Below are 23,158 nucleotides of genomic sequence, written 5' to 3'. Positions count from 1 at the left end.
AGAGCTACCCACTCCAATATTCTGGCCTGGAGAATTCCATGGACTGCAGTCCATAGGTTCGCAAAGAGTCAGACACGGCTGAGTGACTTTCGCTTCACTGAGGGCCAGGATGGGCTCTGTTACTTCTTCCATAGATCCTCTGGGGCCTGGGCACTGCTGGGTGCTCAGGTTGGTGTTTAAAAATCAACCAATGGATTTGTTATAAACTGTATTACTTCCTAAGGAATCAACTGTTTGTCAAATGAAAGGATCAGGAAAATGTTGCATGGATCAAGAAGAGAAGTCTTTCACAAGTAGACAGGAAAAAGTAAGTATCTATTATTCTACTTAAGTTGGAATTGACTGAAACATGCCCACATCAATCCAAATTTATTATTCTAGTCTTTTCAGTGAATAAAATGTAAAGTTAGTGAATTCAAGGCATAAACAGCTTTTACAAGTCCCCCATATTAGCAAGCCCATGACTTTCATGAGGGGCTTCCCAGGTGGCACAGTGGTAAAAGAATCCGCCTGCAGTGCAGGAGACGTAAGAGACGTGGGTTCAGTCCCTGGGTCAGGAAGATCCCCTGGAGGAGGAAATGGCAACCCACTCCAGTATTCTTGCCTAGAAAATTCCATGGACAGAGGAACCTGGTGGGCTACAATCTATGGGGTTGCACAGAGTCGGACATGACTGAGCATACGTGCACAGACTTTCATGAGGCTAGTCACCACAGAAGACTATTTTCCTTCAGAAGCACTACAAATTTCTGTGCCTTAATCTGGGCTTACCCACTCTGTCACCCCCCAGCAAGCACTACAAGGGATGAAAGCAGGGACATGTCTTCATGCCTATGGCAGATAAACACCTGCCAGTGATACCTGAGACCCAGACAGAAGTTAAAATCTAATTCCTGACACCAAAAGAGGAAGCCCAGAGCCCAGCAGATCTGCCAGGGAAACCATCAGTGTCCGCTGAGGCGGGGAGGAATTCTGCCAGGGCTGCCCTTGGCTCTGGGGCTTCTATTTTATATACAGAATGTCAGATGCAGGCTCTGACTCTGAAGTCTCCCACTGAGAGACTCCTGTGCATCTCTCAGCATCTCTGAAGTTCCATTTGTGTTTTGTTTTGTTGAGATGTGTACCAAGCTGTACAACGAAGATGAATTCCAGCCCTTCGATCCAACCCAGGAACCTGTATTCCCTCCTGAACTGATAGTAAGATACTTTACTTTTGTTGTCTTATAACATGATGTGGTTTAAGCATTTTGCCTTATACTATGAGACTACTGAGTTTTAGATCCTAAAAGTTGGAAGTGTGTCCAACATGATAACCCATTTTTAGAAACATGTTCAGCTCCACTGTGAATAGTATAAAACAGACAGCTTAGGAAAGCGGTGCTGCCGGGACCACAGGGGTGCTTGGGTCCACCCCTCCATTGAAGATCCTGAGCTCAGAGAGTGTAGGTGACTTAACCAAGATCACACAGCTACACAGTGAAATGCGTCAAAGACATTTTGTAAAACTAGTAAAGTAAAAATCAGATGATACTTATTATAATGGGATTTCATTATTCCTACTCTTAACCTCTGTGTTCTCAACTCAGTGGGGAGAGAGAGAGAATAACACAAATAGTGTGATATGCCCATCTTTCTATTCCATGCCTCTGTCCTGAAGAGAGCATGAGGTGAGGGCTATGATTCTACTGGCTTCTCAGAAGGCTTCAGTCCCTATGTTACCAACCAGGGTTCTTGGCCTCCTTAATCAGTAGAAACCTATCAGAGGCCAGACAAGAAATTCAGGTAAACCTTTACTAGGGCCCCTGCTGCAGCATGGGGGAGTCAAAACACACAACAGGTCCCCTCTCTGCTTGCTTGCTCCCTGAGAGGGGGGGTGAGCTTGTTCCTTATATGGTGTGAGGGTAGGGGTGTGTCCAGGGGTCAACCCGAAGGGATGGTTTAAGTGGTTTGCCCACCCCTTAGGTGATGTCATGTGCAGGGGGTGTGCGCAGTACCCTGCTTTTTCTCTGGGCTCTTCAAAAGCGGCAGGTGGGTTTTTGGGTCTCTTTGTATTATTTGTTCAGAATTTGCCTCAGTTGCGCATGCACGTAGTTATTTTTGACCCATGCAGTTTCCTTGTATTTTGTTACTCAAGGAGAGATAACTCCTTACTCAAGGGGCAAGCATTACAGTATTCGAGCAAAAGGTCCCAGGTCCCCGCCTGTCTCACACACACACCCCTCAGAGCGTGAGAACCTGGACACACCTCGTGTTTAATGATTATTTGTACATGTAGATATGTAGATAAAGATAGATATTTTAAATATATTAGTATATTTGATCAGAGAAGGCAACGGCACCCCACTCCAGTACTCTTGCCTTGAAAATCCCATGGATGGAGGAGCCTGGTAGGCTGCAGTCCATGGGGTCGCTAAGAGTTGGACACAATTGAGCGACTTCACTTTCACTTTTCAATGCATTTTCATGCATTGGAGAAGGAAATGGCAACCCACTCCAGTGTTCTTGCCTGGTGAATCCCAGGGACGGGGGAGCCTGGTGGGCTGCCGTCTATGGGGTTGCACAGAGTCGGACACGACTGAGAGACTTCACTTTCATTTTTCACTTTCATGCATTGGAGAAGGAAATGGCAACCCACTCCAGTGTTCTTGCCTGGAGAATCCCAAGGACGGCAGAGCCTGGTGAGCTGTCTATGGGGTCACACAGAGTCGGACACAACTGAAGTGACTTAGCAGTAGCAGCAGCAGTATATTTGATATATATTTTAATATTATATATATGTACAAAGTTGTAAAAGTATCCATTTATACTCTACCAGATGAATGATTTAAGGGATTTTTTTACCCAAGGATAATATTGCTAATAAGCAATTTCTGTCCTACCGAAGAATCTAATTTCCAAAGAATCTAATCTCCAAAGGAGGGGCCCCTCTGAGTCACCATTATGGCAGAATTAGAGCAAGAAGCCTAGCCCTTTAATTCCAGGCTAAGACACCTTCAAGCTGCCATGCTGCCTCCTCTCTGTGTAGTCACTTCACAAATGCAGAGTTTGCTCTACTCTATATGCAGCTGTTGATGTCCAGACACCTATTATGAGAGTTATTCAGTGGTGATAAGACACATCTTCTCAATCTAGGTAGCTTCAAACAAGGCCACCTTCTCCTGATACCCAGAAGTTAGGTTGTCTCAAAAAGCTAAAATAAACAGCAGGCTACTTAGACACCCAGAGCATTATTTGGAAGTCTATTGGCTTTGCTTCCCTGTAGAGAATGGCAGAAGACCCGAACAAAAGGAGGCTGACGTTCCGAGGGAAGAGGACCACCTGGATCACTCCTGTAAACTTGAATGACCTTCTGGAGCTGAAAACCAGTTTCCCTGAAGCCCCCATCATCATGGGGAACACTGCAGTGGGTAGGTGGTCTAGGGGCATGTTTTTTTAGTCTAGATTGGGGGTAAGTCAAACGTGTCTCTTTTAAAACTCTGCACAAATGCAATTTACTTTTATTAGTGAGTGCCTATGATCCTTTAGAATGTTGTGTTGTTTCCTTTTGCAAGTGAGTTGCTGTGTAATTTCCACTTTGAATTATCAGCAAGCCACACATCACTGTCTTTCTTTTCTAATTGTTTTACATATTTTTCTCCTTAAGGACCCAGCATTAAATTCAGAGATGAATTCCATCCGGTTTTTATATCTCCACTTGGGCTTCAAGAACTATATTTCGTGGATAGCACAGATGATGGTACGTACCTTTTTTTTCAAATAAGATGTAACCATTGGCTGCTGCTGCTGCTAAGTCGCTTCAGTCGTGTCCAACTCTGTGCGACCCCATAGACAACAGCCCACTAGGCTCCCCATCCCTGGGATTCTCCAGGCAAGAACAATGGAGTGGGTTGCCATTTCCTTCTCCAATGCATGAAAGTGAAAAGTGAAAGTGAAGTCGCTCAGTCGTGTCCAACTCTTCTCGACCCCATGGACCATAGCCTACCAGGCTCCTCTGTCCATGGGATTTTCCAGGCAAGAGTACTGGAGTGGGGTGCCATTGCTAGTGGGCTGTTAATCAATTACAAAAACTGGACTAATTTGAGATCTTCATAGAATAGCTGACCTCATTTACTCTTTCAGAAATATTTATTGAGCACCTATGTGAGTCTTCTATGAGCTTTATCAAACTGCCTACCCAGCTGTGTCACCATGGACTACATTGTCATAGAAGCCATAATGGCAGGAGGATGGCACACAGCTCAGCCAAGTATAGAGAGTGACTGAATAAGAAGACTTAAGACATTATTGGAGAAGGAAATGGCAACCCACTGCAGTGTTCTTGCCTGGAGAATCCCAGGGACGGGAGCCTGGTCCGCTGCCGTCTATGGGGTCACACAGAGTCGGACACTACTAAAGTGACTTAGCAGCAGCAGCAGCAAGACATTATTTGGCCAGTAGGAAAGGTTCTTGCCTACTCCCTGATTACTCCCTGATTCACAAATTTGCTTGAGGCATATCCTATATACATGCACACTCACCAAAAAGAGAAAAGATCTGGGCCATAAGATTTGAAAATTTAACTATAAACAACAACCTTATTTATTTTTACAGTCTTCACAATTTACTAAGGGTTCTCACATCTCTTATTTGTTTTGATTCTCATGACAACCCTGGGAGGTAGACAGAGCAGGTTGTCTTGAAATCCCCATTCTCCTAAAGAACATACAGGATCAAAAGGCTTAAGTAACTGCTGAACTTCACACGGCTAACACATGGTCAAGTCAGGACTAGATCCTAAGTCTTCTTACTCCAAGTCAAGTATTCCTTCTTCATCATGCACCAAATAAGGCTATCTGAGACACGTGTACCACTGTCTACTATCCAAACTCAGCATGTGAATGGATAAAAATCATCAGTTCAGTTCAGTTGCTCAGTCGTGTCCGACTCTTGGCGACCCCATGAACCGCAGCATGCCAGGCCTCCCTGTTCATCACCAGCTCCCAGAGTCTACCTAAACCCATGTCCATTGAGTCGGTGATGCCATCCAACCATCTCATCTTCTGTCATTCCTTCTCCTCCTGCCCTCAATCTTCCCCAGCATCAGGGTCTTATCAAATGAGTCAGCTCTTCACATCAGGTGGCCAAAGTATTGGAGTTTCAGCTTCAACATGTCCTTCCAATGAACATTCAAGACTGATCTCCTTTAGAACGGACTGGCCAGATCTCCTTGCAGTACAAGAGACTCTCAAGAGTCTTCTCCAACACCACAGTTCAAAAGCATCAATTCTTCAGCACTCAGCTTCCTTTATATCCAACTCTCACATCCATACATGACTACTGGAAAAATCTTAGCCTTTACTAGATGGACCTTTGTTGACAAAGAAATGTCTCTGCTTTTTAATATGCTGTCTAGGTAGGTCATAACTTTCCTTCCAAGGATTAAGCGTCTTTTAATTTCACAGCTGCAATCACCATCTGCAGTGATTTTGGAGTCCAGAAAAATAAAGTCAGCCACTGTTCCCACTGTCTCCCATCTATTTGCCATGAAGTGATGGGACCAGATGCCATGATCTTAGTTTTCTGAATGTTGAGCTTTAAGCCAACTTTTTCACTCTCCTCTTTCACGTTCATGAAGAGGCTCTTTAGTTCTTCTTTACTTTCTGCCATGAGGGTGGTATCATATGCATATCTGAGGTTATTGATATTTCTCCCAGCAATCTTGATTCCAGCTTGTGCTTCTTCCAGCCCAGCGTTTCTCATGATGTACTCTGCATAGAAGTTAAATAAGCAGGGTGACAATATACAGCCTTCACATACTCCTTTTCCTATTTGGAACCAGTCTGTTGTTCCATGTCCAGTTCTAACTGTTGCTTCCTGACCTGCATATAGGTTTCTCAAAAGCAGGTCAGGTGGTCTGGTATTCCCATCTCTTTCAGAATTTTCCACAGTTTATTGTGATCCACACAGTCAAAGGCTTTGGCATAGTCAATAAAGCAGAAATAGATGTTTTTCTGGAACTCTCTTGCTTTTTCCATGATCCAGTGGATGTTGGCAATTTGATCTCTGGTTCTTCTGCCTTTTCTAAAATGAGCTTGAACATCAGGAAGTTCACAGTTCACATATTGCTGAAGCCTAGCTTGGAGAATTTTGAGCATTACTTTACTAGCGTGTGAGATGAGTGCAATTGTGCAGTAGTTTGAGCATTCTTTGGCATTGCCTTTCTTTGGGATTGGAATGAAAACTGACCTTTTCTAGTCCTGTGGCCACTGCTGAGTTTTCCAAATTTGCTGACATATTGAGTGCAGCACTTTCACAGCATCATCTTTCAGGATTTGAAATAGCTCAACTGGAATTCCATCACCTCCACTAACTTTGTTCATAGTGATGCTTCCTAAGGCCCACTTGACTTCACATTCCAGGATGTCTGGCTCTAGGTGAGTGTGAGTGATCACACCATTGCGATTATCTGGGTCGTGAAGACCTTTTCTGTACAGTTCTTCTGTGTATTCTTGCCACCTCTTCTTAATATCTTCTGCTTCTGTTAGGTCCATACCATTTCTGTCCTTTATGGAGCCCATCTTTGCATGAAATGTTCCCTTGGTATCTCTCATTTTCTTGAAGAGACCTATAGTCCTTCCCATTCTATTGTTTTCCTCTATTTCTTTGCATTAATCACTGAGAAGGCTTTCTTATCTCTCCTTGCTATTCTTTGGAACTCTGCATTCAAATGGGAGTATCTTTCCTTTTCTCCTTTGCTTTTCACTTCTCTTCTTTTCACAGCTATTTGTAAGGCCTCCTCAGACAGCCATTTTGCTTTTTTGCATTTCTTTTTCTTGGGGATGGTCTTGATAAAAATCATACGTCTGAGTAAATCTCAGATACGTAAATAGAAATCAAATGGAGAATTATCTGCTTTCCCCTCTGATCTTCCCATCTTAGTCTGCTCATTCTTTTCTTATTTTTTTTCTTGTTGGAAAGTCCATATTAATGGAGCCACAGAAGGAGATGGAGCAAGGAAAGGTCAGGCTGTATGGAGAAGGGCTAGAAGGAAGGGATGTGGTTAGGGTGTGGTAGAGATGGAGGGACTGGATGTTAGAACCTGGAAAATGAAGTCAGTATTTCTCAACCTTTTCATCATTTCTCACTCTAAAGAGTGATGGACATTTTTTCTCTCCTCATCCTCCATAAAATTCTAACATCACAGATAGACCATATATCTGTATGGGTATCAGGGCTTTATAAATAAAAAGAATAAGATTTTTTTCACTGCCTTAGTGGCAGTATTGCCCCCATTGAGAATGCATGAAGTAGAAGACATCACTACTCAAAACACTCCCTGTAAGCTCACAGGCAGATAGAACTAAGCCAAGTTTCCAGCAGGTGTCTCTTCTTGTTATGATGAAGGAACAACAGGAAGAGATGGTTTGGAAAAAGGGCAAATGAGCAATGCAGATTTGGAAGTCAACTTCCACTCAAGTGTAATGATCTTGTAAAAATCTTACAGGATCTTGGTTGAAATTTTCACATTTGATCCGTCTATTCAGGACAGCACTACACTGGGAATAAACAGAGTAATGAGTTTCAGATATCTATGGTTGAGGTGTCCTAAAATCTAAGGCAGATACAACTGTGTACATGAAAGAGAAAAATCTTTGGTACTTAATATTTGAGAATAAAGCAAATTGCCAAAATATCTTTATCTTTGTTTCTGTCCTTCTAAGTTTATATGAAAAGAGAAGATATATTTGAAAGAGTGTTTCCAAGCAGCCCATGCATCTTGTTACCTTCCACTTTAAGTTTAAATTCCATACCTTACTTTCAGGGGTGACGATAGGCGCAGGATACAGCCTGGCCCAGTTGAATGATGCCTTACATTTTATTGTTTCTGAACAACCAAAGGAGAAGACCAAGACCTACCACGCTCTCCTGAAGCACCTGAGAACACTTGCTGGAGCCCAGATTAGGAACATGGCGGTATGTTCTCTAGTGTCATATGAGATAAGACTGTGTCAGAGCAGCTTTAGAGACGGTTTTGGGACAATGAGAATTGTATTGACAGCAGCACAGCGCATATCTGAATTTAGAGTTTCCTCAGGCTCCAGTCTCCTCACTTCACCATGTTATTGGACATGTGCTAGGGTCAGTTCTGAAAGAGGTTTTTTTCCTCATGGCACATGGAAAGGCAATATTTTCTCAAGCTATAAGTTCGAATTGGCGTCAGAGGAGTGGGACTCTTGCACACTGTGTTGTCTGACTGTATTTAGCTGCACGCCCCCCCCAAGTTTGCCAGATCTTTCTCTGAAACAAAGAAGAGAATTTTTAAAGCTTACACAAGATCCCTGTATACATAATTCCTTATTTTTCAAATGACTGAGTGTAGCTTTAAAAATGCCATCTTTTCTTTTTAATCTAGACTTTAGGCGGGCATGTGGTGAGCAGGCCTAACTATTCTGACCTGAATCCCATCTTAGCAGCAGGAAATGCTACCATCAATCTGATATCTAAAGGTAAGAGACCAAGCTTTAAGCATTTGATTTTATAATTATCACATCAGTTACGTAGCTCCTTTGCAAACTATGAACAAGGAACCCAAATATATCTCACTTAGACTCACCAAATATATCTGGTTGTATCTACATTACCTCAAACATAAGGATGAAACTGAGATCAATCACCTTGTTTTCCATATGTTCTATATCTTGTAGATCACATAAGTTACTGCTCCTGACAGTTTTTCTGAACTAGTTGGCTGTATTTATGCGTAGTCCAAATTGTACTATCAAGGCAGATAAAGGAAAATTTAATGAGGTGTATGTATGTGATTTTAAAGTTTTATGGCATATTTTATTTCACAGTTTCATAAAGGTGAAATTTTTCCTTATAGTACTTTTCATTTTAAACAAAATCAAATTTGTGGGGCATATTACTCATTTCTTCTCTCTTTAGTCAAAGATAGCTTAAACTTTGCCAAGGGAAAATGATTTAAACTTAAAGAAATAAAAAGACAAATGTGTGTTATTCACAGGTCTATTGATATAAGATACCTTCTCTTTGATTAAAATCAGATTTTTAAAACTATGGTGGAGCAAAAGAGAGAGTATGGTAAACTGTTTAAGGGGGAAAAGTATATATCAGGCATCCCACCCCTGCCATTCATCCCATCTCTATCTCTTTGGACAGGTCATCTATCCTTTCTTGACTCAGGGCCTCAATTTTCCCATCTATGAAATACACTGGAACCAGTGTACCCATTACCCATTTGTGAACCTCCTTTATACTAGGCCTTACTCTTTGCAACCACGACTGAGCGACTTCACTTTCACTTTGTACTAGGTAGTTTCCAAATAGCTTTAAAGTTCTTCAAAGCCCAAATGTTGTGAGTGGTGTACAATGGGCAATAAGAACAAGAAAGGACATGTTAGTGTACTGGGTCCAACCCTGCCATCATGCATGAGAAACCAGAAGCCCAAGGTTCCAGGACCTGCCTCAGCCAACCCAGCCCGGGAGCTAGACAAAGAACCCACATCTCTGGCTCCCAACTGCACTCTCTTTCCACAAGTGCATCATATCTGTCCCTTTGGGCATATTCTCCAATTTGATAACTTCATCCTAATCAAGGTCATTTTCTCTAATAGAAGGAAAACGGCAGATTCCTTTAGATGGCCGTTTCCTTGAGAAGTCACCTGAAGCCAACCTCAAGTCAGAAGAGACTGTGTTATCTGTGTATATTCCGCACTCTACTCAGGTAAGGGCTCCCTGACCTGCCACCCACCCCAGGGAAGCCCAGCTTCACCCTGAGCAGCAGGCCACATGTGGGCTTCCGAGAGAGAGGTGTCCTTTCCAACCAGCTGCTGCAGGGCGCCTTTGGGGCTGCTCACAGGAGGGGTGCATTCCCAGGTGACCATCGGATTTGCTTTCTTATCAGAGCCACGGTATGAACTCAGGGGCCCTGGGTGCTTTGCCTTCTGTTAGTCCTTTCCTCCATAAAAGATAAAGTAAAAAATATATATGACTGTGTCAGTATAAAGATAAATATGATCCAGGCTACCTTCAGTGTTATATATTCATTATCATTATATTCATTTTTCCTTTTGATTTTAAAAGAAATGAAAACATTTCCATGAGCCTTATCTCTCTGCCTGCAGGGAACATTAGCCCTGTAAAAAAGAGAGCCCTTTGTGTGAAGAGCTGAACTGGGAGTTTCAGACAAAGATGAAACTTAGCCAAGATTGAGTAATAGTCTGTTGACTACAGCAAGTTTCTGGTAAACTGAAAGTTTATTACCATAAATTTACTACCAAGTCAACCAGATATTTATTAACCAGATATTTTAAGTACAATTTTCTATTTATTAACTATCTACTACTTTACATGCCTGGCACAGTGCTAAACTCCGAAGACTACAAGACACAGCATTCAGTTTAAAGGTCTCTACACCTATGAGGAAGGTCTTGAAATAGGAAAAAACTAATCTCAGACAGGAAATGAGCGGACAAAGAATTGAGGTAGTTTCGGTGATGGGGAGAACACTGCCCTGGTGTTGTTAACCATGAAGGAAGGCAGTTGAGATCAGCATAGGTCAGTGTAGAGAAGGGGGTGATCTTTCCAGGATTTTTATTTAATTTAAAATCTTTTTTTTAGTTTTGTACTGGGGTATAACTAATTAACAATGTTGTGATAGTTTCAGGTGAATAGTAAAGGGACTTAGCCATACGCAAACATATATCCATTCTCCCCCAAACTCCCCTCCCATCCAGGCTGCCACATAATCATTCAACTTTTTTTTATTCTATGAAACAAATAGTCAAAGAGTTAATAGTCTCACGGGGATGGGGGCTGGGGGCATGGCAGGCTGAAGGCCAGATGGCCGGGCAGGTTATGTGGAGCAAACTGAGAGATGAGTCTGGAAGGGAGGTTGGGGCTCCATCACCAAGCATATCTATTGCTCTATTAAGGAGTCTGTATGGGTCCTAGCAAACAGTCACCTCTGAAGGCTTTAAAGAAGATCCAATCTTAATGAAAGGCGCTTTTGAGAAACATTGATCACTAGAAAGATAGAGGATAAGTTGATTGGAGGATAGCCTAAAAGTCGAAGGGCCAGTTAGGAGGCTAATGCAATAGTTCAGGCAAGGGAAGGTGATGAGGAATGAGAGGCAAGTCCCCACCAGTCAGTGCGGTACAGCAGGAAAAACCAGTGTCTCTCAAACACTTCTTTATCACCTTACTTTCTAGATCAAAAATGTGTGCTTCTTGTCAGGGTCCATGATGGTAGGGTCTAATCTCTCCCCTGCCCCCTACCAAGATGCTGGCCACGCAAAGAGGCTTTCACGCTTTGTGGCTCCAATGTTTCAAACTAGTAATGAAACTCAACCTAGAATGACAGATTTAAACTTGGCAAGCACTTTGGAGACCGTTTGTCCTGTGGGTTCCAAGGTTTTTTCCTACAGTAGAATTCTTTATTCAGATGAGATTTACATAGAACACCAAACTAAAACTGCTACAAGTGGAAGTGAGGAAGTTCCCTGTGAGAGGCACCCCACCTCCTCATCCTCCACTCAGCCCTCTCAGCAGTCACCAAGTTGCCATCTGATCAAATTAAACCTTGTCGTTTTAAAGAGAAGTAAAACTGGAACAGTTTAAGTCCCCTGCCCAAGGCCACACGTGGATTCACAGAGGAGGGTAGATGAGCACAGACCCCAGAGCCGGCACTGCCGCTTCCTGTGTGACCTTGTGCAGGCGACCCAGCCTCGCAGTTTCCTCATCGGGAAAGTGGACGTGAGCAGAGTTGTTGTGAGGATTAGATATTAACACATAATATAATACAGAATAATTAATACTTAATGTAATACATAACAATAAATACAAAGCACATGGGCAGTATATACTCCACAGTCAGTTCCATACTCCATAACCACGCCTGTGTGAGAACTTATATCATTCACAAGATCTTTTTCAGGATCAATACCAAACGTCATTGTTGCTGTACATCAGACAGTGAAGCTAAGCACTACACGTTGTTTTTCTGTCTCTAGTGGCACTTTGTGTCAGGACTCCGGATAGCCCAGCGTCAGGAGAACGCCTTTGCCATTGTCAATGCTGGGATGAGCGTGAAGTTTGAGGATGGCACAGACACCATCAAGGAACTTCAGATGTTCTACGGAAGTGTTGGCCCCACTGTTGTCTCTGCAAGCAAAACCTGCCAGCAGCTCATTGGGAGGTATGTCATAACACATCTGAAGCATGCAACCCAGGCCTTGCCATTTTAATATTTCAATGAAAATAGCACTTGGAAAATTTTTTCTGATCATAATATACATATATATATATACACATGCATATAATGTGTTGAAAATTTAATCACTGCAGAAAAGTACAAAGAAAATAAAAATCACCCAAAAACCAACCACCTTCAAGATACAATGATTCTTTTGTTGTAGTTTCTATAATAATAATTCACAAATTAATCTAAGATAATCTAAGTAGATAGTATCTCCAAAATTCCACTACAAATTAACCTGAAAAATAAGTAAATGTTTCTGATACTGTGTCCTAAGACAACTGAAAATGTCCTTAAAGAGCTTAAAGAAGATGAAATAGTCCAAAAGATGAATTGGCCTTCCTCCTGTCATTTGCATTATTTCTAGCATTTGGACAGCAAATTTTTGAAGTTCTTCTAACCAGTAATTTTATAGTAATTTTCACCCACCCATCAGGTTTTTGTCAACAATTAGAACTTAAAGCAAGTTTTTTCTGATACTGAAATAACTAAAATAAGTGTTCACAAAGCACTTATATAATAACTTTCAGCCATGAAAAATGTTGCAAGTATCATCAATAATTCAGTCATTTACTAGTCTTTAGTCAGGAAGATCCCCTAGAAGAGGAAATGGCAACCCACTCCAGTATTCTTGCCTGGAAAATTCCATGGACAGAGGAGCTTGTGGGCTACAGTCCATGGCGTCACAGAGTCAAACACGACTGAGCAACTGAGCATGCATGCGCTTGGGCAGGTGTGGTGTCGTTGTTGGAGACACAGCCACGAACAAAACAAAGTCCCAGATCCTGGGAAGCTTGATTTGAGTACTTTTTTCATCCAAGCTATTTGAGGTAAATCAACATTCCCAGGCCATGACATTAAAAATAATAAAAACAATCTGATTAAAAAATAGGCAGAGGATTTGAATGGACATTTTTCCAAAGAAGACATACAGATGGCCAACAAGTGTATGAAAAGATACTCAACATCACTAATCACAATGCAAGTCAAAACCACCATGAACTATCATCTCACATGTTAGAATGAGTATTATATAAAAGACAAGAAATAACATGAATGGAGAATAGGAAACCCTTATGCACTGTTGGTGGGAATACAAATTGGTGCAGCCACTGTAGAAAACAGTATAGAGGTTCCTCAAAAAATTAAAAATAGGACTACCATATGATCCTACAAAGAAGATGGAAACATCTACTCAAAATACATAAGCAATTCCATGCGGCTTGCAGCATTATTTACAATAGCCGAGATAATGGCAGCAAACCTAAGTGGTCATTGATGATCAATGTATAAAGGATATATATATATATATATAATGGAATATTATTCCATTATAATAAAAGAAGGAAACCTTGCCATCTGTGGCAACATAGATGGACTTTGAGGGCATTATGCTAAGTATGATGCAGAGAAAAACAAATACTGTACGATCTTATATGTGGAATCTAAAACAAAGCAAAAACTGAGCTTGTAGATACAGAGAACAGTTCGGTGGCTGCATAGATGTGGTGGGGTGGAGGATGGAGTACAAAATGGATGGATGGGGTTAAAAAAGTACACATTTCTAGTTACAAAATAAATGTCATTGGGATGTAATGTACAGCATGGTGACTATACATAATAATACTATATTGTATATTTGAAAATGGCTAAAAACAAAACTAGATCTTAAACGTTCCTGTCCTAAGAAAAAAAATTTGTAACAACATATGGTGACGAATATTAACTAGACTTATTGTGGTGATAATTTCACAATATATACAAATATCAAATCATTACATTGTACCCCTGAAACTCACATAATGTCATGTCAATTACACCTCAATTAAAAATTAAAATTTTTTCAATAATATTTTTGAAAGGAGGACTTTGTAAGAAAATTTGGGAGCCACTGCCCCAGATTCTAAAGAAAGCTAGTGAGGGATTTGAGAGTCTTTTGTGTAGACTTCAAAGACGGATACATACTGCTCTCCATCTTTTCGTACTCTGCTGGATTAGTGTTTGTCTCTGCCTCTTCTGTGAAATGTTCACACTCTTTCCTGCTAGGAAATGGAACGACCAGATGCTGAGTGATGCTTGCCGATTGGTTCTGGATGAGATTTACATCCCTCCAGACGCTGAAGGTGGCATGGTAGAGTATAGGCGAACCCTCATCATCAGCTTACTCTTCAAATTCTACCTCAAAGTGAGGCGAGGGCTGAACAAAATGGTAAGGACTACTTCTCTGGGTCTCTGGGCCCCCTGGCCTCCTGGACATGAGCCTGCACATGAAGGGCCTCCATGGCCTGGTTTTAATAATACACAGAGCGTGTCGAGGGTGGGGCCTTCCAGTGGCGCTTCCCCGCCTCCAACAGCTTCCTCCTCGCCCTTTTTGTTTCTCTCCTTCCCTCACCCTCCTTCACTCCTGAGCTGAGAAGGGGATGGATGACCTTGTTATTCCATTTGCTTTATAATTTGTATGACAGAGGCTAATATGCAGTGTCAAGTTGATTTATAGTAGTGAAGAGCCTTCAGTGAGCAAACTATAATATTTTCCTTAAAGTAAGACCTATTTTAATATTTTAAAAATATGAATAAGACAAAAAGGAAGAGAAAATCATCTATAATCCCATAGCCTGTACATAACCATTATTAGTATTTTATTATGTACTTCTTCAAACAACAGTGCTAGCCCAGGGAATTCAAAGCTCAGGGCTCTCTCCCAGCAGAACTGGTATCTCATGTCTGGAAGAATAAATAGAATAGCCTATTTCTGACATGTGTTTTTCCAAGTTAGTCACTCAGATTATAAAATTAAATGTGAAAAAAATCTTCTTTTCAGGACCCCCACAAGTTTCCTGATATCCCAGAAAAGTTCGTGAGTGCGCTAGAAGATTTCCCTATAGAAACACCCCAAGGCATTCAGATGTTCCAGGTTGGTGGCTGGGGTGTTTTGCTTTTTAATCTGTCTGTGCATGTAAGTGTATGCCATTATGCATATATCTTCCTTCTTTTCAAGAACTTATTTTTTATTTTTATTACTTGTACAGACAAAGTCTGCTAAAGCCAGTTGATGGGTAACATTGTCACCCACACATGGCTTTCTTGGTTTAGCTTCTATGCTTTTACTAAAGGCTACACAAAGAATTAGATTTTGTATCTCCTTTCCCTTCTATTTTCAGTTTTGCTGCTTAAAATTTCCTCCTTTTCTTGGCCAGTGTCTGTCCTTTCTTTAAACTCTGACTTAGCATTTACTGCTTCTATAGAGACTTCCCAGCTTTCTTATAATTGAAAGTTTCTCAGTCCTGTCTGATTCTTTGTGACTCCATGGACTATACAGTCCATGGAATTCTCCAGGCCAGAATACTGGAGTGGGTAGCCTTTCCCTTCTCCAGAGGATCTTCCCAACCCAGGGATCGCACCCAGGTCTCCTGCATTGCAGGTGGATTCTTTATCAGCTGAACCACACGGGAAGCCCAAGAATACTGGAGTGGGTAGCCTATCCCTTTTCCAGAGGATCTTCCCATCCCAGGAATCAAACCAGGGTCTCCTGCACTGCAGGCAAATTCTTTACCAACTGAGTTATGAGGGAAGCCCCTGCTTTCTTATAATCATCCTAAATCTCCCAGAAATTTGTGTATATTTCTTGCACCAAATTAGTTGATGTCAACTGTTCTTTATTGCTATACAAAGTTGATCACATTATGTTAATGTGTTACTGTGTATTCTGATACTTCAACAAGGTTGTAGAGTCTTTGAGGGCAAATAAAAAAAGTCTTCCTTTTTTGGGGTGAGGGGGTGGTTGTAATCAGAATTTATCCTTTATCGTATGGATCTTTATTAATGTTGACTCACAGATATGGATACCCAATTGCTTATAGTTTTTTTTGACTTTGGGGTAAGCCAAGCTATATCTATATATATATAGATAGATAGATATAGATATATATCTATATATATGTATATACCAAGCTATATATATATTCCCAGGTTTCAGTGCTTGAGGATGCATGGTAATAAAATAACTTGCTTTGTTCGTGAACAGTGCGTGGATCCCCACCAACCCCCACAAGATCCAGTTGGCCACCCAGTCATGCACCAGTCAGCCATTAAACACACCACAGGGGAAGCTGTGTTTGTTGATGACATGCCCCCATCTCCCAAGAACTCTTCCTGGCTGTAGTCACCAGCACCAGAGCTCATGCAAAGATAATGTAAGAAAACAAAACATCCCTATAAGTTACTGGAATGCATTCACAATTTCATATTAGAATTGAAAATTTATTATATATTTGGGTCAAATAAGAATAATTTCCTCTTTTGGATGGGAATCAGTCATTTTTTAAATATAGTTAAGAAAAAAAAAATCTATGACCAAAAGTAAGAACACCTACTAACTGCTGGCACTTTCCACATGGAATACTGCCCATGACTTGTTATGTGGTCACCAATTTTTCCTGGTGTTTAGGAATCACTTGTATTACCCTGAGCTTACCTCTGTAACTTCAGTGTGTGCTTTCAAAATTTCCTTCCTAGATTAATTGATACTTCAGCAGCCCTGGCCCTTCCTGGTGTTGTTGATGTGATAACAGCAGAGGATGTTCCAGGAGATAATAGCTATCAGGGAGAGATTTTCTACGCACAAAATGAGGTGTGTGATTTGTGCACCGCTTATCATTCAAATGCTTTGCTGGAAATGCCAAAATGATTATTGGTCATGGGCCCATGTTCACATCACAAAGACCTGCAGGGAACCAGTGACTCCCCCTCAAATTCTCTCTTGAATGGTGGACCCTTTTGAGATTCTGTTAAAAGCCATAAGCCTTCTCAGGGAAGGCTTCTAAAAAACCATCAAGTGGTAGAAGCAATACAGAGCATAGGACATTAAAGGAACCAACATTATTTCAGGACAACCGGATTACTGGCTGTGATATGGGAGTGGGAAGGAATGTGGCTGAAGACAGTCACAGGCCAGGTCCTTAAATTCTTCCTCCAACCTATGTATCCCCTGAACCCCATTCAAGTTACTGTTTTAGATTTATTCTCATAGGTTGAAAATAATACAACATGTGGCTTTTTGCCAGGTAATTTGCGTGGGTCAGATCGTCTGCACTGTGGCTGCTGATACCTATGCTCATGCAAAAGAAGCTGCTAAAAAAGTGAGGATTGTTTATGAAGACCTAGAGCCCAGGATTATAACAATAGAGGTACGCAGGCCATTCCATGTCTTCTAGAATGACTAGGGTGGTATAATTTTGACAGAATTCAACCCATGGGGTCACAAAACAATTTAGGGCTCACCTATACTGGGTTTAGAGCTGTCCATAGTTTTAGAGAGAAGGCTCCAGCAATCTGCACCTCGAAACATAATACAGAGAATTTTCCTGCCTGGAGCTCTCTCCCTTCTTGTGTCCATTTCTCCTCCCTTGATCTCTTGCTAAGGCCTGGCCACAGAATACAGATAAGGGATACCAGGGGGATGTTCTACAACCTCACATACAAAACTAGTCATTGGGAAATCCAGAGCATGTGAAACTCAGAACAGTTGTAACATTTACTATATTACAGCTTGGGTCCTCTGTCTCCCTGCCTACTTCCTGCTTAAACACAAGCCCTGGAGATAGTACTCTGACTGACAGTCTGACTCTATTGTCTGCTGCTGCTAAGTCACTTCAGTCGTGTCCGACTCTGTGCAACCCCAGAGACGGCAGCCCACCAGGCTCCCCCATCCCTGGGATTCTCCAGGCAAGAACACTGGAGTGGGTTGCCATTTCCTTCTCCAATGCATGAAAATGAAAAGTGAAAGGGAAGTCGCTCAGTCGTGTTCGACTCTTAGCGACCGAATGGACTGCAGCCCACCAGGCTCCTCTGTCCATGGGATTTTCCAGGCAAGAGTACTGGAGTGGGGTGCCATTGCCTTCTCCAGACTCTATTGTCTAGTGGGACCTTAATAGCAATGAAAGCATTGACAAGTTGTTTCAACTCCTCATACCTCAGTTTCCTCTACTGTAAGATGGGAACCATGAAAGTACCTACACCAAAAGGTCACTGTGAGGTTTATTTTTTTATTTTTTTCTTTTTCACTGTGAGGTTTAAATGGAAGAATTCAAATGCCTGGAACAGCACTTGGGACATGGGACCCATTCAATAAATGTTAGCTGTCATTTTGTTTCAGCTGTTTTTGTTAACAAGGACAAGAACATATTCTCAGTGCTTTATAACCCCAGTGCCTAGTGAAGCACTAAACCCATAGTAGGTGCTCAATAAACATGTGTGATGGAAGGATAGATGAGTCCATAAGCAATGTGAATCCCAGCCAATGGGAGGCAGTCTCCATCATTTTCTGTGATTCTCCTCTGTTCTTCCCAATGGTTACCGAGGTCAAGTATTTCCCAATTATCCTCTGAATGCCTCTTAATTCTGTCCCTTTCTTTCTATTCTCATTTTGTCTCCCATCTCATGGTTCGGCCAGATCCTCATCACCTGTTGTCAGATTAATTATCATAACTGCTTTAAAAGGAGTTTTGTACTCTGTTTCAACCTATCTGTCCATCACATTAACTTTGTAAGCCTGAAAGTTCATCAGATCACTTCTTCCACACAGCAACATCCCCTTAGATGAAGTTCTTAGTATGGAACTCAGGATCTTGTGGTGGGGGTGGGGGGCTCTTCTGGTCTTCATTGCTGTGCACAAGCTTTCTCTAGTTGTGGCGAACAGGGGCTACTCTTGTTGCAGAGCACGCGCTCTAGGGCATGCAGGCTTCAGTAGCTGCAGTGCATGGGCTCAGTCATGGCGGCATGTGGGCTCAGTAGCTGTGGTGCATGGGCTCAGTCGCCCTGTGGCTTGTGGAATCTGCCCAGATCAAGGATTGAATCCATGTCCCCTGCATTGGCAGGCAGTCTCCCAACCAGGACCGCCAGGTAAGTCCTCAGGATCTTTCTTAATCCAACCTCAAGGCACCTTTCTAGTCCAATCTACTGTTTCTTGATAGAAAATCCCCACCCTTCCAGTTGGCTTGTTCTCATTTTGGCCCCTCAGCTTGGTTTCAACCTCAAACTATTGCTTTATGAGGCGCTTTTGACTGTAAATGATTCTCCCTCTCTTCTCTAGCTGTCCTAATCTCATTCAATTCAGCACCTAACTTTCATCACCTACACAACGTCACCCTTGAGCGTTCCTGGCCCCACCAACCTCCTCCTCTTGTCCTCTCTTTATTCTGTTATTTGCCCCCCTCACCACAAAGTTGGCACCTTAACACCAAACTGCCTCAGGCCCTCACTGTAGGACCGCATTGGATATATCTATCCTTGTCTCCCTCTCAGGTCTTCCTCAGAGCCCTGAACGAAACTAAGGCAATACCAATGCCTGTAATCCATTTCAACACAACATCTGCTGTCTCTCCTTACTGCTTGGATTGTCTTTGTGTGTGAAGATCTGATTGAGCAGGAGCTTGGGGTTTTGATGGTGGGTGAATGGCTTATTAGAATGCTTTTAAAAAAACAACACCTTTTTCTTGTTTGTTTTGGTCTGCAGCAAGCCCTAGAGCACAATTCATTTCTTTCTGCTGAGAAAAAAATTGAGCAAGGAGATGTAGAGCAAGCCTTTAAATATGTTGACCAAATCATTGAAGGTAAGTGACCTTGAGCCAAAAAGGTAAAGCCTTTGCAGTTGAAGACTTAATTGAGTCATCTGGCTTGAGAAATACTAGAGCTCTCAGGCAGAGTTTCTCAACCCTAGTGTGATTTTTGAATCACAATTTTAAATGCACAAATAATAAACTTACTAAGCTCAATGAAATTTTACATATGTATAAGTCTATGGATGGGATGGTTAGATAACATCATCAACTCAGTGGACATGAATCTGAGCAAACTCCGGGAGATAGTGAAGGACAGGGAAGCCTGGCGTGCTACAGTCCATGGGGTCGCAAAGAACTGGACACAACTTAGCGACCAAATAAGAACAACAATAGGCCTATGTAAATACTACCCACACCAAGATATAGAATATTTCCAGCTCCCTGAAAGCTTCCTTGTGCCCCTTCTCAGTTAGTAAACCTCCCAAAGATTTTTGTTTTAATTTTACTTATTTGGCCGTGCTGAGTCTTTGTTGCTGTGCAAGGGCTTTCTCTAGTTGGAGTGTGCAGGCTTCTTTTATTGAAGAGCATGGGTTCTAGGGCTGTCAGCCCTCAGTAGTCGTGGCATATGGGCTTAGTTGCCCCTCAGCACATGGAATCTTCCCAAACCAGGGATCAAACCAGTGCTGCCTGAATTGGCAGGTAGATTCTTAACCACTGGACCACCAAGAAAGTCCCCAAAGATATTATTCTAACCTTTACCACTGTAGATTAGTTTTACCTCTTTTGACCTTCATATAAATGGAACCTTATAGTATAACTTTTGTGCCTACTTTTTTTATTCAATATTGTGTATGGAGGGCTCATCCATGTTGTTGCATAGATCCATAATTCTTTTTCATTATTCAGGAGTATTTCATGGTATAAATATTTATATATCCGTTATATCTGTAATTATACCCATAACTTATTTATCTATTCTACCATTGATATGCATTTGAGTTTTTTCAACTTGGGGCTTTTATGAATAGTTCCTGTAAACACTGTTATTATACATGTCTGTGGTGAGCATAAGCACTCATTTTCAATAAAATATACTCAGCAGTAAAAATGCCAAATAATAGTGTTTTAATATCTTTTACTTTTAGTTAGTGCCAAACATTAAAAAATGTTTTTCCTATTTTATTCCTAATAACAATTGTAAAAGTTCCATTGTTTATTTATTATCATCAGTCTTTTTAGTTTAGTTCTTGTACACCCTTCTTAATATTTCTTTCTAGTACTTGATACTTTATAATGTTATTGTAATGCTATTGTAAGTTATATTTTTATTTAATTTTCTACTTATTTATGTCTAGTATATAAAGACAGTTGGTTTTTGTATATTGATCTTATAGCCAGGAGTTTCACTAAATTCCCTCACTATTTTAATAGTCTTACAGAGTCTCTTGAATTTTCTGTGTATAAAGTTGTTTCTTAACAGTTTTATTTATCTTTCCTAATCTTGATACTATATTGTTTGCTTGCTTGCTTGTTTTGAATTGCTGCACTGGGTAAGACTTAGTACAGTTTTTTAAAATACAAATATCCAGATCCCATCTCAGACTTGTGAAATCAGAACCTTGGAGTATAACGTCAGAGAGCATCAGTATTTTATAGAAGATCTCCATGTGGGTGAGTCTAATTTGTAGCCAGAGTTGAAAGCTGCAGTTGTCTTTACTAAGAGAATTGCTACAAGTCTTAAGTAAGAGAAAATAGTGATTTTTACAGTAATTTTTACCTACTTCTAAATAAGTGGAATGGCAAGTGCTATATTTTTTACTGAAATGCCTTCAGAATACTTGTTTCCCAGCATCATTCTGTTTAAGCAGAAAATGTAGACTAATTCCCAATCATAAAAACAATTTACTACCTCAGAAGAATAGTTAAATACAAGCAGGAAAGCTAAGAAAGATGCTCAGAGATTTGACAGCATCTACTCTTGTGTCAAACACTCATTACTCCATAATATATTTTATAGAAGAAACTAAATGAGATTTTACAAAGACTATAAATTTAAGCTAATGGTTATTTAGTTATGATAATAATATCAGTTACCATTTATCAGGTACTCATTGTGCCAGGCACCATGCCAAGCATTTTACATGTTTTATGTTATTTAATCCTGACAACAACCCTAAGAAATGAGTAATATTATTATTAAGTCTAGTTTAAGTTCCTAAGTATTACTGCTTACTATTTAATATGTAAGTAAAACACTGCTAAGAAAGAACATATCAGTAGTTGCATTTTACAGATGATGAAACTGAGGCTTTGAAAAGTTAAGTAACTGGTTGAGATCTCATAACCAGTTAGCAGTAGAACCAGGACTGGAGCCCAGAATTGGCTGAGCCCTAGGCCCTTGCTGTTAACCATAGTAGTATATTTTCTTTGAATTTCTGTTCTCACTGAGGATAACAGAATGACAAGATGCTAGGTAGCTATTTGTCATTCAGGATTCTGGCCATAGTGGGAGTTCAAGTGGGAAGTTTGAAAGACAAAGGGAATTTAAAATTTGGGCAGAAATGACGAAAAATTGAAGACTCTTGAGAGTCCCTTGGACTCCAAAGAGATCAAACCAGTCAATCCTAAAGGAAGCCAACCCTGAATATTCATTGGAAGGACTGATGCTGAAGGTGAAGCTCCCATTCTTTGGCCACCTGATGATAAGAGCCGACTCATTGGAAAAGACCCTGATGCTGGGAAAGATTGAGGGCAAGAGGAGAAGGGGATGACAGAGGATGAGATGGTTGGATGACTTCACTGACTCAATGGACATGAATTTGAGCAAACTCCAGGAGATAGTGAAGGAAGGGAAGCCTGGCCTGCTGCGGGGACCAGCCCCGGCTGATCCAGGGTATTCGAAGGAGAGACGGCGTAGGCGAAGATCAGAAAACAATTGCTTAATTAAACGTTAATTAAGGATATAAAGAGTAATAGAATGAGGATAGCTCAGTGAGGAAATTCAGTGGAGAAAAGAGGCTGAAATAAGGATAGCTCAGTGAGGAAATTCAGTGGAGAAAAGAGGCTGAATAATTCAGCCAGAAGGTAAGAGAAAGAATGACATGGTGAGACCAAGTTTCGGTGAACAAGGCCCGCACTTTATTTTCCAAAGTAGTTTTTATACCTTAAGTTATGCATAGAGGATAATGGGGGAAGGGGTAGAGTCTTGCAGCAAGCCAGGCTTTCTTCCTGCAAACTTATCGTATGCAAAAGCTTAGGTGATTTGCATCATCTTCTGGCCCGGAGGCCTGTTAACATTTTAAGACCTTTTCTTCAGAAAACTTATTTTTCTCTAAAGGTGATT

General features: G+C 41.1%; 1 protein-coding gene across 1 annotated transcript in view; it reads left to right on the top strand.

Annotated features, from left to right (window-relative positions):
• The window catches only part of LOC102281032 (aldehyde oxidase 4-like), a 71,366-nt gene that overhangs the window by 20,125 nt on the left and 28,083 nt on the right, over positions 1-23,158 (top strand). The window contains 15 exon segments of the mRNA XM_070360536.1: positions 224-307; positions 1,117-1,197; positions 3,263-3,407; positions 3,644-3,736; positions 7,802-7,953; positions 8,393-8,486; positions 9,615-9,724; positions 12,012-12,196; positions 14,303-14,465; positions 15,078-15,170; positions 16,281-16,386; positions 16,389-16,449; positions 16,772-16,886; positions 17,320-17,442; positions 19,770-19,866. Coding sequence (XP_070216637.1) covers positions 224-307; positions 1,117-1,197; positions 3,263-3,407; positions 3,644-3,736; positions 7,802-7,953; positions 8,393-8,486; positions 9,615-9,724; positions 12,012-12,196; positions 14,303-14,465; positions 15,078-15,170; positions 16,281-16,386; positions 16,389-16,449; positions 16,772-16,886; positions 17,320-17,442; positions 19,770-19,866 — 1,702 coding nt within the window.

This window comes from Bos mutus, chromosome 2, assembly GCF_027580195.1.
Source record: "Bos mutus isolate GX-2022 chromosome 2, NWIPB_WYAK_1.1, whole genome shotgun sequence".
NCBI classification, from domain to species: domain Eukaryota; kingdom Metazoa; phylum Chordata; class Mammalia; order Artiodactyla; family Bovidae; genus Bos; species Bos mutus.
This window is presented reverse-complemented; position numbering and strand designations above follow the sequence as displayed.